Genomic DNA, 15,439 nt, shown 5'->3' with positions numbered 1-15,439 from the left:
AATGCATGTCATCTCCTCTGTCCGCTTTCTCTTTTCTGTGAACGGGAGTACAGGCATGTTACGGGATCCTGAAGGTGCCGGAGGGCAGCTGGCTCTGCAGGACCTGCGCGCTTGGTGTTCAGCCCAAGTGCTTGCTGTGTCCCAAGAAGGGTGGCGCCATGAAGCCGACCCGGAGCGGCACCAAGTGGGTTCACGTCAGCTGTGCTCTGTGGATTCCAGAGGTAGGCACCGATCCACCGGGAGTGCCCCTCTGTTGAGTGCTGCTGTGGTTCTGGGAGAGAGGGAATCTGATAAGAACACTGCTCAGCCCAGCGTGTGTTGCCACAGCGACTTGCATGTGTATATGTGGTGCTTCTTAGGAAGTCAGTATAAAAGACGTTCAGTGTAAAGTCTGGCAGGATAATGCATCATCTGTAAAGAAAGTAATTACATTAATTACATTAAGCTTTGTCAATCAAAATTAGGCCTTGGAAGGGATGACTGATGGCAAAGCTCATTTAATGAGCACACAAAGTACTGTTTCATTTTGTACGCCAAACATTAAAGTTGAAGAAGGGGGAAGTTTGGATGTGACAATGAGAATTCCTATGGGCTCTTATAATCAAAACGCTTATCCTCTGCAATAACTTTAAATTGATGGGGGGTCACCTAGAAACAAGTTTGATCATTCAGTGAGGAACTAATTTTTAAAAACGAATTGTAGTTCTTTTAGTTCCTTACAAACTGAGGAACTTGGAATATGCAAATTTTGCATATGCATGCAGGGAATTGGATTTCTTTGATAAGATTATTTCCCTTTTCAGTTAAAGGTGTAATAATTGCTCCGTTTTTTAATATTTTTTCTCTTAGGTGAGCATTGGAAGTCCAGAGAAAATGGAGCCCATTACAAAAGTGTCTCACATTCCCAGCAGTAGATGGGCATTGGTGTGCAGCCTTTGTAATGAAAAAGTTGGGGCTTCTATACAGGTAAGTTAATAGTATGAGCATCTCTCTGTTTTGTTTTGTTGGGATATAGTAGATAGGCATGTGTATTCTCAGTAAAGTTTCTTGGATTTAATGTTTGCTACTATGGACTTAATTGCACACAAAGTGCTTTTGAAAGTTAGTGTGCTCTTTCCTTCTGGTCATCCCATAAGATGTTATAATCTGTAGATACATAGATATGTTTATTGGTACACTTGAAATAAAACTTAAATGTTGTTGAGCAGAGGGAGAAAATCTACTTCTGTGATGTATGTACCACATGCACAATTGAAACTTGGATGCTGAAAGCTTCTGTGCTGAAACCTATGTTAGCCCCTGTTCAGTGACTTCTAAGATGAGGTGGATACTTCAGTAGGAGTTGTATAATTGCTTGTAACAACTGAAATTTTAAAGGTGCTGAGCATGCCCAGATTTTACTAAAGTCAATGGAAGCAAACGCCTTCACTTTGATGATGAAGCTAGTTGGCTTTGAATTTCTAATTTTAGGTACTAAACATTGGACTGTTTTGGCTGTCAGTATAGTTGGGATTAGAGTGATTTCAAGCTCTGTTTTTATTATAAAGAAGGCAGTGAAACTGCCTTCTACAGGTCTTTGCTTTTTTTCTGGATCTATTTTATTTATCTTAATGTTGCTCCAGCTTTTTTAATTTACTGAGGAGAATATCTGATTAGTTAATAACAGGCTTTTTTGAGCAGTAAGAAAGAACCATTGCTGGACTGGTCTGCCCCCAAGACTCAAGCAAGCCACAAGTTGAGGGAACAAGTTGAGGGATTAAGCCCCATTTCCTCCATTGGTTGTGGGTAGATCTGGAGCTCTTGTTGTTTCTAGGGAAAAACAAACCATCCTCCTGGGTGTCAGTTTCCCAGCTCACATTGCCACAGAAGCAGAGCCACATTATCCTTCTGACTTCTGATACTCACTTGAGTTCAGTGGTGATGATTGCCTGAAACAGTGAGATGGGGCAGAATCAAAGAAAAATGGAAGTGTAGTCTTTGTATTTCCAAAAAGAATGATGTCCATGGGCAATATATAAGCTATAAAGCCAATGCTATAAAGGCACTTGTTTTGTACCAACAACTCACATTCTTGGGCCAGTGCCAGTTTGTCTCATTGCATAGTTCTGAAATTCTCTCTGCAGTTTCGATTGGACATGGCCACAGCCTGTCTCACTGTAGCCTGTGAATTGTTGTCACTGTTAAGTACACTGAATTGATCTGTACTAGAGCATTTCAGACTGGGCAGTGTGGTTCCATGTACATAATTACATTGGCTTATTAACTGTAAAGCAGTTGCAGATCCTTTACAGTAAAAAAAAAAAAAAAAAGCTATGAAATGTGAAGTGATAATTTTGAAAACTATTGTGGAATCTAGAGATTGAGAAAACATGTTATTAAACCCTACACTTTTTGAAGAGGATCTATCTGATTTCCTTTCCTGAGAGATCAGGCAAGTTTAACTTACTCGGGAAGAAGTGGATGAGAGAAAGGGAGAGGTGAGCCACTGAGGGCAAAGTGTTATGACCATGTAGAAAAATGTAATAAAATGTAGGTTAGTATTTGCAATAATGCTTGCTCACCTTCAAAATGTTTCAAATACTTAAGGAAATGATCATCATAAAGTTCCCTGAGCCGGATAGGATGGTACTGCTGCCTATTTAACAAGTAAGCAGCCTTAAGTAGAACTCTTACTATTTTGTGGTAAGCCTAATGTTATAGGAATTGTGATGGTAAGGCACAAAGATGGCTAAAATCCTATTCCTCTTAGAGATCAAATTTTATTCATTTCCCTTTTTCCTCTATTTTGAGCTATTTGATGAAGTTGCCAGAAAAAGTTGTAAAACAGCAATGCAGCAGTAGTTAACAGTGAAATCAGTCTGTTTCTGTTCAAGGAATGTATTAAAAAAGTACATTTTAAAGTGGAGAAGGTAAATCTGTCCACAGTATATAAATTTGTAAATGTAGTACCTCCTTGCAGAGCTGTCCCCTTTCTCTCGGCAGCTTTTATGTAGCTGCGAGAAACTGTTTTTCCTGTTCTCCTGACCTGTTCTGAGGGGCAACGGTAGTGGCTGTAAGCTGCACACCGAGTATTTATGTGTGCAGGGGAGAGGGGTGTCCTCCCCTCGTGCTTCTGGTAACGCCTCTCTTGTCTACGGACAACATGGGATGACGTGCATAACGGCTGTCCCTTCAGACAGTTCGACACTGGAAATTATGGGGGAGAAAAGAATTACAGTTTTGCCAGACAACTTGCAAGAATTGTGTAAATCTTAGTATCATTAAAGCTAGCAATGAGGAATATTTAGGTTTGTATTGTGAAATCTTATACGGCAGAGAACACCATTTTACAAAGTCACTGCGCTGTGAAGGAATAGCATTAACAGGATGAACTAAGAGAGAGCAATCCTTGATCCTCCAGAGATGTTATGAAATGTTCACAGTAATTAGAAAAGCCAGCAGCTGGAAGTATATATCAGGCTGGGCAGAGACCAGCTGGAATACACTGGGAAAAACGAGACTGCAGAGTCTCCCAAGTTCAGCAGCTTTCATTCTGATGATGCACGCTTGCCCCCCTCCTCCCAATAAAACATGAGCCACACTGAGAGCTAATTACTCTAAATGATGGCAGCTTGGAAACCATAGCTGAAGTATTCTTCTGTATGGTTTGGTACAGCTTTTGCCCTGTTGGTTAGAGAGGGGAAAGGACAAAAGATGCTTTTTCTTAATTTTTTTAAAAAATTCCTTTTATATGTTGATTTTTAATTAAAGAATATTCATTTGAAACTTCTGCAGTTTAGTGTACCTTTCATATGCCTGCTGGCTGCTGAGTCAACCTGAGCAGGAAAATCCAGGGAAAGATACTTGGCTTCTTCACAAAGTACTGTATAAACATCTTAGTGCGGTGCATTTCTCTTTAAGGTTAGATGAGTTGTGGTAAGCATAGTTTCGTTTCCTCCTAGTTAATATCAGTAACATTCATTTAAACTTCAGAATCTTTTCACTGGAGGCAGACAGAGGTGTGAGTTAAATGCATGTATGTGTGTATCTAAACCTTTCAGTTTACAGCTGGCAATAGCTACGGCAGCATTTTGCAAGAGAAAGTTAAGTATAACTGAAATGTATTGCTAAGTCATCTGACCTGGTGCCCATCACTCCAGTGAACAGCTGGTTGACTGGGAAGGAACAAAAGTGGGGAAAAAAAAAATTGAATTTCCCATTCTCCTCATCCCCCAGGTGAAGTGAAGGCTGTGGTCAAGCAAAGTAGTGATTGACAGTGATTTAATATTTGACATCATAAACTTTCCGTAACAGGAAAAAAATATCTAGTCAGTTGAGGCCTTTTGGGTAGCATGCATGCGTCCAGGTGCTGGGAAACACTTTCAATTAAAGTATCAGACTGGCCTGCATCCACTGAGGTGTTTTTTTCCCCTCTCTCATGCTGGCACAGTCAAAGGGGGGAACGCTTTGCTTTGTGTAACGCTGCTTTAAGTGAGTGGCTCTGCTTGCGGGTTTGCTGGTTATTGAATAGTGTGGTTGGGCTAGGGAGGGGCTAACCCCTCCTGTCCCACCGGGCCACTTGGTTGTTGCCTGGCCTGAAAGCACTAAATCGTAAACCTAATTAAAAGAGAGCAAGAAAGTACATGCAGCTTAGAAGCAGAGCCTGGTAACGGGGTTGCTCTTCCAAAGCAGTCCTGGCTGCTTAAATAGTTTTAGGCACTGTGGCTTCTTAGTACTTGTATTTGATGAATTTTCCTCTAATTTGTGCAGTGTTCAGTGAAGAACTGCAGAACAGCCTTTCACGTCACCTGTGCGTTTGACCGTGGCTTGGAGATGAAGACGATACTGGCAGAGAACGATGAGGTGAAATTCAAGTCGTACTGTCCCAAGCACAGCTCCACCAAGAAAGCAGATGACGAGACCTTCAGCGAGAGCCCGGGCCAAGAGAATGGGAATGGGATTCAGGACAGCTCTCTTCCTGCTCACATCGACCCTTTCCACAGCATCGATCAAAACCAGGAGGAGGCCCACAGAGTCAGCCTCCGCAAGCAAAAGCTCCAGCAGCTGGAGGACGAATTCTATACTTTTGTTGAGTCTTTGGAAGTGGCTAAAGTGCTGCGGCTGCCTGAGGAGCCAGTGGGATTCCTTTATGAGTACTGGAAGCTGAAAAGAAAAGCCAACTTCAATAAGCCTTTGATTACCCCAAAGAAGGATGAAGAAGACAATCTGGCCAAACGAGAGCAGGATGTTCTGTTCAGAAGGCTGCAGCTCTTCACACACCTCCGGCAGGATCTGGAGCGGGTAAGCCACTGCACTGCCTGTGCTTGTGCAAGGTGTGCTGGACTTCGTTAGCTGTTTACAAACGACACGCTCGGTTATTGCCACTGCATGCAGGCACCCCATGCAACTTGGGGTGGTATTGTCAGCTTGGTGCAAGATGGTTAATGCTATTTCTGTTTAAATTTCAGAGCCAATACTTGGTTATGTCAGTTTCCTTTTTCAGCCAGAGGGTTAGGTCACAGGGCCCTTGGCTCATGGTTTGCAGTATCCTGTCTTCTTATAACTGGATTGTGCACTGAGGCTTTTTTACTAAGTAACACCGATGGCTGTGGAATGTACTGCAACCCCCAGATGCCCTTAGGGCTTTCCCTGCTCCTTTTGCCTAGTGCACAAGAAGGGAAGGGTCTGAAACTTACCTTGATTTGGAGCAAGTGTGTTTCCTGTTGGCACAGCATGGTAGGACGGTATTTCACTGGACTATCTATATGTAGTAGGTTTGGTAGGCTGTTCCAGTTAATTAGGTTCAGATTTCTTTGATTTTGGTTGATAAACTAAAAAAACAGTTGAATAGGATCAGTAGGGTGTTCTAACTACATCTGATCCTGAAATCACCTGAATTCCTTCTTTTAAAAAACAAAACAAAACAAACAAACTACTAGAGACGCTAAGGAATGTAAGAGCCAGAAAGTGTACTTAGTTCTTCATGTATATCCAGTGCCCAGCTCATGCAGGCCACCTCTGGAACCTGACTCACAAAGTCCTGCCTTAGGCTCAATAACAGGGTTGGTGGTGAACGAGAACCTCTCTTCTGGAATAGTATATAGTCTTTCCGTCTGGGCAGCAGGTGCTAATAGATCTATCTACTGCATCCTTTGTAAAGGATCACGATCCAAGTGGCTAATTATTCTTCTAATGAGTTGCTGTTGTAGGTTTTAAAATATTTTTTTCCTCTGGTTTCAACTTCCGGCCTGTGACCCTTCTCTTCCTGTGTTAGATTGCTGTTACCTTGTGTATTTTGTTTTCTGTTCAGCGTGTTCAAGATCTCTTTTATTCTTCCCTTTGATCAGTTAAACAAGTGGAGTTTATCACGATGTTCTCTGGGTCTTAAACGATTCTGTATGTATCCTTCCTGTTTTTAAAGTATGGTGTCAAAACAGGATACATCGTTCTAGCACCGTTTTTAATATTTTACTACTCTATTGTTCTCACTGATACGTACATCAAAGAGAACTTGGATGCTAAAAAAAAAAGGGCCTATTTTTTTGCTCTTCTTCAGGTTGTCTGTTAGACTTCATTATGAATTACATTAGTGACAGTGTCATCCATCTAGAAACATTTCTAAATGGTGTCATCCAGTTCACCTAATAAAACAGGTAATTTTGTGGACAAGATGTGTCTTTGTTCTGCGGCTCGGATCAGACAAGGAAGAGAACAAAAGGCCGTGGACTGTACCAGGAAGGGTAACAGGCTAGACGAATGCCTTCCAATTCAAATCCACGAAGTAATGACAGCTACTGAATACCTGAAGTGCTGTCTGGGCCAGGACTGGGAGCCTAATACAGGAGACCCTCAACATGCATTAAAGTGCGTCTCCTCCTTAGCGGATTTGAGATCAGCCCATAAGGCTCTGATCAACAGTGCTCCTTTTACCCTGTGTGGCTACACTGAGTTGAGAGAGGAGCCTTGAAAACAATCCCATAAACTCCTCAGTGATCCCCATCACTACTGTTAAGCTCTGAGAGTGATGGCTGTGAAAGTAAGTTCATACGCTGCTGCTAGATTAGAAAGTCACATTTTAAGACCAGAGATGTAGTTTTCTTCTGAAAAACTAGCCACTGTCAAAATAAACATTTTGCTGTTTTCAGTCCCTGCCACCTCCCCTGTGCTATGGCATTGATGGACTGGCTTGCCTTCATTTTTAACAACTACCATACAACGGCAGGGTCAATAAAAAGAATGGTACCAGTGAATAGGCCTCCACATTTTCATACTATTAAGTATTTCTTGTTGGGTCTCAAACAATAGGGAACAAGTGGTGCTGGGCTATATAGTACTGAGCATATTTAAGCATTTCCAGCATTTCTCTAGATTTGTATGTGTGTGTATATATATATACACACATACATATACACATATGATACAAGTGTTCATAGAATTTACTTCTGCACTGTGAGACTCCAAAATCTGATAGACTAAGCTGTCAATTAAATGGTATTTAAGATAGTCTTGTAAGAGATATGTTGAAGAAGGTTAAATTTAAATATATGTATATATGTATCTTGTTAAAATGGTGTATGGTACTTAAGCTGAATTAATTTGAACCACAGAGTTACAGCATTATAGAAACACGATTCCTTTAAAACTCACCAACTTGATGCCTTCTAGGTGCGTAATCTCACTTACATGGTGACCCGAAGGGAGAAAATCAAGAGATCTGTTTGCAAAGTTCAAGAACAGATATTTAACATCTACGCAAAGCAGTTGGAACAAGAAAGAGTTTCAGGTATGCTTCAGCGTTTATCTTTTTCACACACCACCAGAGGCACAAGCATTGAAAGGTTTGGCTAGAGACTAATGACTAATTTTGAAGGACAAGCAGGACCTCATTTATTCTCATTAAAATCTCGCGTAGTCCACTAGGCATTGGCAGACTGGAATTAAAAAATGAGAACTTGCATAGCGCTAATGGTGGGCACGCTGCTATAGAAACCGGTACGTTTGCACTCTTACCGATGGGGTTCGGAGTGGCTTGCTGCTTCAGGTTCTGTCTGCTGCGAGTCCTTAATGGCTCCTTCTATGACAGAGAGACCATGACTTACATTCAAGTGCCATATGCTGTCTAGTAGGTTTGTGCTTTATCAGTGCCACCGCATTAGTATTTAGTACGTGTTTCTTTGCAACAACGTACTTTTTTCTGGGTAATCTCACTGACAGTAGTCTTTTCTCCTAGAGGAGCAACTTCAAAGTTACCATATTAACTAGGAAACTAGGAAATAGCCACACAGTCATGGTGTAAAGATGCTGGGTAGGCAACCACCCACCCACTTACGCTGAAGAATGGAGTTAAATAAGTACAAATCAAAAGTTATGTTTGCCCAGACATGGACTGCTTGACTCTAACCCACTGTGTTTACATTTAGGTGTGCCTTCCTCATTCTCCTCAATGGAAAACGTGGTGTTGTTCAATAGTCCATCTTTGGGTCCTGACGCCCCTAAGATAGAGGATTTAAAATGGCATTCTGCATTCTTCAGGAAACAAATGGGCACATCTCTAACACACACTTTGAAAAAACCACACAAGAGAGACAGAGTAAGAAGTAGCTCTGGGAACGAGAGCAAGTCCATGCTGAGGCAGCCCAGCCAGAGGGAAGGTGGCGTGCCTCCAGGTAGCTTTTTAAATTTTGACAAGACCTTTGCAGAAACACGGATTGTATCAGCACAGCAGAAAAACGGCATAGTTATGCCAGACCACAGAAAAAGAAGAGACAATCGTCCACAATGCGAGGTAATCAAGGCAGAACTAAAGGAAAAAACTTCCAAACACAACCACAAACCACTGAGACCCACAGAACTCTCTCAGAGGCAATCAGAAAACAAAAGGGCTGTGAACCACTCCAGTGGTAGGTCAGCACCTGGCACACGGAGAGATATAGTGCCTAAATGCAATGGGGGTCTTGTCAAAGTAAACTCTAATCAGACAGTAGTTAAAGTGCCTACGACGCCCACGAGCCCAGTGAAAAACTGGGGCGGATTCCGAATTCCAAAGAAGGGGGAGAGGCAGCAGCAGGGCGAGAGCCCAGAGGAGACATGCCGCCAGAACTCCAGCTACCCCTGTCTGGGTATGGGCAGAGTTTCACCGAAGGACAGGGCAAAAAGCAAGCTAAAGCCTGACAGTGAGAATGATGGGTACGTCCCCGATGTGGAAATGAGCGACTCAGAAACTGAAGTGGCTGAAAAAAAATGCAGACAGCAGAGGCTCAGTCCAAACAGCTCTATCAGCAGGAGGACGGACATTATTAGGAGAAGCATCCTGGCATCCTGACGGGGCAGTGCGGCACCATGGTCAGTAGAGTCACTGCCTACAAGCCAACTTCACTTTATTTATTGGTGTGAGAGGGGAGAGTTCTTAGACGTGACTACGGACTGACAAAGTGATAACCCATTATTCCCAAGCTGTATAAACATGTTTACATACTCTTAAAGCTGGATTTGTTTGCTCCCCAACTCATTCTGTGACAAGTTTCTATCTCCTTTATTTGCAACCTTTCCGGGCAAGCAGAGAAATGACATCACTACTAAACCAGGATTTGGTGATGAACACTAAAGTAACTCACAGAAACATTTAGGGGGCTAGGGTGGGTAGGGGGAAGTAGGCTGCATTCATCCCTTTTAGCAAAACAGCACTGTTACAATTCTCTTACCTTCCCCTGCTTTCCAGAAAAGCACAAGCTCTTAATTTAACTAGTGTGGTGTATTGAATCAAAGATGGTTATTTATGTAACCATATTGCACTGCTACACCCCCTTACAAATGGTCACTTGCCTTGGATTGGTGGTAGGTCTTTGTCCTCCATTTGCAGAATGTTTTTGTTGCACTCAGTTTGAGAATAGGTGGCAGCCAAAAACCCTCCACAAGCTCCAGTCTAGGTACAACTGGGTCTGTGAGATAACCAGACTTAACCGGGGTGTTACACTGGAGAAAAAGGAAGGGACAGGTCAGGGCTACAGCTGCCACACACTGCAACAGCTTCAAGGTACTCAGGCTGAGTGTGTGGCTTAGTTCTGAAAAAGGGGGCAGGCTTGTGGGTTCCTGGGCCCTCTGGCATAACCCGCAGCATTTAGTCAGTCACCTGCCTCCTGGAATACATTGACAATTTAAGAAAAAAATATTCTAAGGCACTAGTCATTAGGATTTCCCAAAGCCCACCACGTATGCACTAATAATGGTATGTACTGGGAAAGCCAAGCTTATGACACTAAAGGGTTACTTTAAAATGGACATAAATATATATTTTTAAATAAAATGGAAAGGCAATAAATTGTGATGAGCTCTTTACAGTCAAATGAAGAAAAAAGTATTCTATTCTGGACTAGATTTGATGGAAGAGGGAACTCATGCGTACTTTTTTTTTAATAATTGCAAATGGCAATAACTAGTAAGCTATGAGCAATAATGTTAATAGTTCATTATTGTACTTTTTTGTACTGAGTGCACATGTAACTGGATTGTTAGAAGCCTGTCAATTTGGAATTCTGCATAGATTTAAGTCAGGTATGCATTGGTTAAAAGGAAGTTTAAGCAGGCAATGTGCTACAGAAATACAGGCGTAAAGAACAAAATCCCATTATTTTCCACTCCTAGCCTGCCATTGCCACGTTCACTTACATTTTAATGTTAGACCCTTCCGTCTTGAGCAGGGAAAATTTTAAAATACAGTAGAACTCTGCCATAAATGAGTCTTCCAGAGGATTCAATCAAAAAAGGCTTATTAACACCCCATCTTGCTATGCAAGTTACTGCTTACTTAAACATTTCGACAGAATGCGTCCCTATCATTTGTGTTTTAAAAGTTTTAAGTCTTAACCTTTTGATACCTTTTTGGGGTGATGGTGAGAAAAGGATATTTTGTTTAAAATGGCATACTTCTAAAATACCATTGCTGGACCCAAGAAGTTGGATTGACCTCATGACGCACGTAGGTTAAACTTAAACAGGGCATGGGTGAACATGAAACTATGTAGTTGCTCTTGGGATGTGATAAAATGAAAGCACTTACCTGATCAAAAAGCAACCGACAGACAAAAGGTAAGTGCAGGTAGTTCTACTCGACATACAGCAACATTTTCAAGGCAGGCATTGCTATTTTCTGTAAGAAGCTCACGACCATGTAAGGAATTGTTTGTCAAGCCATAGATGGAATAATCTAAATTTTGATTCTAAGTAAACAGTTAACCTCACACCGATTTGAAAGAGGTACCTTGTTAATTTGCACTATTATGAATGCTAACATTGTGCAGAATTAATGCCTTACCTGTTCTGCTCCCTGATGTTTAGGTTAATAAGCTTTCTCATGTTTCAAGTTATGCTGAACCAAAACCAAAAAAACTCTTTTCCCCCCACCCCAATTACAAAAAGCTGTAAGATGACTGCAGTGTGACCAGCTCTGTAGGATAGTTTTGTCTCCCATGCTTAGCGCTCAACAAAGAGGTGTCGTAAGCAGCAGTGATAATACAAACCCACACCCTCTGTTCTATTGGGATAGACCATTTTCTTAATTTCTATTTCTGAGCATTACCTTTCCTTGTGCAGACTGACCAAGAAATCTTTGATTATGATTGGTGTATTATGTCAAACTGTAGGCTAGTTGAACTTTTTGTAAAGTTGCCTGGAATGCCAGTTGTTAGGTTATGAACTCACACAAATCTAAATGAAGGGTTATACGTGTTGTGTACAAATCTTAATTTCAGAAAATTGAAAAATTTGTCATTACATTTGTAAAACCTTGTACAGAAGATTTTTCACTATGTGCCTAGCTTTGGTGTCCATTCAGCTGAAATTAATTAAAAAAGGTGCATGAAGAGAAACAGATAGAAATAAAAAGTATATGTAGAGATGACTATTTTATATTACATGGCCCAGTCCTGTATTTATTTTCCCCCTTTTTTGAAGTATTTATAAAGACCTAGTTGAAGACAGCTGTATTTTTTTGTTAAAATATTCAGTAGAATTGTGCCTTTTTGTCTGTATGTGAATAAATGCTGTACATTTTTGCAATATGTTTGCAGCAGTGTTTTACAGTTCACAGTAATTGTTTGGGTTTTCACATAAACACTTAACTGCGATGATTTCAACAACTTTCATGGTTACAAGAGGCATTTAATTTGGATCACTACAGGTATCAAAATGCATGCTAAGGTTGCAAGAGAAAAGATTTTGTTTAGGAATAGGATAGGGCTTCATTACTGACAGCTGGGCCTACCCAATCAACAGCAAATTGCATGCTTACTTTTTTCTTGGTATCTTCAAAGACATGTTACTTATCTCCAAGCATTTAAATTCTTTGATATACGATGTCCTTCCGAAGTCCAAAATCTTCGTTCATGTTCCACTGGAAGGATAAGTGAGGTTTCTTAGCTGTTAACTCTGCAAGATAAGCAGGCTGAATGTACAGACACCCCACAAACTGCCTGTACTAAAGCAATGCAAGACGATGCTAGTTGCTATAGCACTTTTTATGTAATGGGAAGCATAGCATCACACTAGAGCATCTTTAAAACACTCATGAACTAGCATTAGGGCGGGAAAGGAAGGCAGGGGAAACCCAGACTCTTCAAAGACGTATGACAAGAAATACATAATACATAGAATACAAGAAATACGTAAATGTAAAACAGGCAAGACATGTTTGCAAAGACCACTCTTTGACTCCATTAAATAATCTGGTATCACAAGGAAAGACCAAAACTTACCTAAATTGCAAGCCCCAAATCTCGACTTTCAGCAAGTGCCTTTTCTCTGAACAGCCGTTGTGGGCAATGTGCCAGAAGACCCCTTGAGGAAGCCAAACTGAATGAAGTGGAGGGGTGGATGATGAGCTAAACTTAGACCACACTCCCCTTCCTAGCTGGCCAATTTTTAGCTGCTCAGAGAACTAGGCAGACAGATCAAAGAGAGAATCTGATTCTTCCCAGTTTCATCTGCCATGACTGCTCTGATGCCCCTTTACTCTCACATGCTTATGTTGTAATTCATACTCCAGCAAATAACCCTTACACAAGAGCTTCACCAACAGCTAAAATGAGTACTACCCACCATTAAAAGCTAACCAAGTCCTGTGCCTCCAGAAACAAAGGAACAAAAATACTGTTGCTTAAAACCACACAATTATCTGCCAATTTCAGCCAGGTTTCACCTCACAGAGCATCCCTTAAGGAGCGACTGGGATTCATAGCTCACACAAAATCTTCCAGATTGTCTGTCAGCATCTCAGATGCACATTACGCAAATGAAAGTTAAGGTGCCTGGTACTTACCTCCCTCTATATCGTATACATGGTTGATGAAAATCCCACTGCAACAGCTGTCTGGAGTTTCATGACAATATATCCATTTGCTTTAAAAATGTTTGAAGTCTTAGCAAAATTACAGATTACGGTGGATGCAGGCATATATCAGACTGCAAAAGCATGAGCAAAGACGTGTGTGCAACTATAGAAGTAGTAACTTCCTCTGAGGTAATCAGAATTTTTCCTTGAGGTTGCTTCCATCTTACAGACTCTACTTTAACAGGCTAGCATGCTTTTCTGGAGATGCCACAAAGATATTTCCACATGGTGATCAACCCCCATCTGTCCTCTAAAACACAAATGCAATGAAGATGCACTACGATAGACACATGATCTTCGTTATCCCAAAACAATGCATTTCAGCAAGCACTAGGTAAGCAGGGTAAGCATTATCCATCAACTGAATTAGAAGCCATAAAACAGAATTACACTCTTCACATTTAAAAGGGACGACAAGAAATTAAATTACTTTAGTTCAAAATAACAGCACTTCAAAATTAGTTACACGTATCACGTTTATAATATACACTGAAAGAGAAAACAGAGTTCAGCTAGAATTTGAGGATAATATGTATGAAGTTTCTCATCTATCAAAGAAAAACTTGTACACAAGAGGACTGCCATGTACTGGCATCTGTAGAATTCAAACACACTATGTAAAAGTGCGTAAAAGCTGGATGACCTCCCTTGCGCAAATTCAAGTACGAGAGAACTGAGGTTCCCAGACATATACAACCCAAGACAGCACGTCAACACAAAAGCGAGGAACGATTGCAAAGTTGTAATTAGGGGAGAGGGGAAAAAAAAACACAACTGAATAAAGATTATGGTCCTTAAAAACTAGCTGTAAGAATAACCATGAATAAATAACTTTATTTATTAACTGTTTCCCAGGGACATCACAACAAACTGAAGTGAATTCTTAAAAATGGAAGGCAACGGAGGCATTTCCCAGTTACAACACCTACCATAAAAACAGCAACTGTCTGACATTCATAATGTAATTGGTGTCTTACTACAACTCGTAAAAGATTTTCAAAATGTTCCCAAGTTACTGCACTATCAAAAACCAAAAAATAGGTATCAACAGTATGCGAACAAAGCCGCTTAAGAATTTCAGTGTAATGACATCTATTCCCTGTAAACAATTCTGTAGTTGGACATAGCTGGTATTTTTTTTTTTAAGACCAAAACTGACCAATATGCCACAGCACTGTATCAGATTGTTTCATCTGCTACATTAAAGGACTTTAATTACATCATTTTGCAGTCTTCTTCCTATCTTTACTACTCATACAGAGAAAGAATCTTCATCTACCCTTCCTTCTTACCTGAGTAAAACAGAAAATGTTTATACAAAGTTTTACAAGCCTTGTTATGCATTTGCTTTTAGTGCTCCAATACAAGATTTCACCAGCAATCTTCTTAACTCCAACATGGTGTGAATGAACAATACATCTTTTTAAATGTTTTCCAATTCCTTCAGCAAAGCAGCTTTTTTCTTCTGTGAAGTTATGACGCTGAGCTGTAATTAAAAACAAACAGATAGCTTCCTATAAATTTTTTTTTAAGATCTAAGTAACAGTACAGATTCAATATGGAAAACGTCACAGAGAGGGAACAAGCTTAGTTAAGTTGGTATTTGGGGTAAACAGAAGAATTTATTATGCATTTGTAGATGATTACTGCTTGTATCTTATTTCTGATCCCAAAGAATTACAGATGATGAAAGATTAGATAGTACACTTAAAGACATTTATATAGAATACACACATTTTAAGCCTATGCAAACATTTTCCTGCATTTTTAATGCTTTTTCACCGAATTACTATTATTTAATAATAAGCTAAGATTTATAGTCATTGAATAACCACTGATAATTTTAATATATTATTTCTTCATAATAATCTCTCCCATTAAAATACCACACAAGCTATAGTGCACAATAACGCACCACTGAGAAACAGTCACCTTTGGCTTAGAGGGCAAAAAGCTCCAGCCTACAATCCCCTATCCAGCAGTGAGCCAAAAATCCATCTGACGACGCTACTTGTGCCTTACTTTCATCTCCTTAATACCTTTAAGGAGCCCCCTCCTGCCTTGCCTCCACCTACC

The 15,439-nt window shown here is 40.5% G+C and overlaps 2 protein-coding genes across 16 annotated transcripts in view; one reads left to right on the top strand and one right to left on the bottom strand.

The window, feature by feature from the left end:
* Positions 1–12,033, top strand: part of JADE1 (jade family PHD finger 1) — a 105,457-nt gene extending 93,424 nt beyond the window's left edge. For all 12 annotated transcript variants that reach the window (XM_083833646.1, XM_083833650.1, XM_083833653.1 and 9 more), the window contains 5 exons: positions 54–221; positions 850–966; positions 4,750–5,280; positions 7,645–7,762; positions 8,400–12,033. In XM_083833646.1, the coding sequence (XP_083689772.1) occupies positions 54–221; positions 850–966; positions 4,750–5,280; positions 7,645–7,762; positions 8,400–9,301 (1,836 nt within the window). In that variant the 3' untranslated portion in view covers positions 9,302–12,033. The remainder of the gene's footprint in view (positions 1–53; positions 222–849; positions 967–4,749; positions 5,281–7,644; positions 7,763–8,399) is intronic.
* Positions 8,898–15,439, bottom strand: part of SCLT1 (sodium channel and clathrin linker 1) — a 47,173-nt gene continuing 40,631 nt past the window's right edge. For all 4 annotated transcript variants that reach the window (XM_083833671.1, XM_083833670.1, XM_083833672.1 and 1 more), the window contains one exon: positions 8,898–14,849. In XM_083833671.1, the coding sequence (XP_083689797.1) occupies positions 14,787–14,849 (63 nt within the window). In that variant the 3' untranslated portion in view covers positions 8,898–14,786. The remainder of the gene's footprint in view (positions 14,850–15,439) is intronic.

The sequence above is a fragment of the Anser anser genome, assembly GCF_964211835.1.
Source record: "Anser anser genome assembly, chromosome: 4".
Taxonomy (NCBI): domain Eukaryota; kingdom Metazoa; phylum Chordata; class Aves; order Anseriformes; family Anatidae; genus Anser; species Anser anser.
Note: the sequence above shows the minus strand (reverse complement) of the source record. Positions and strands in the feature narration are given on the sequence as shown.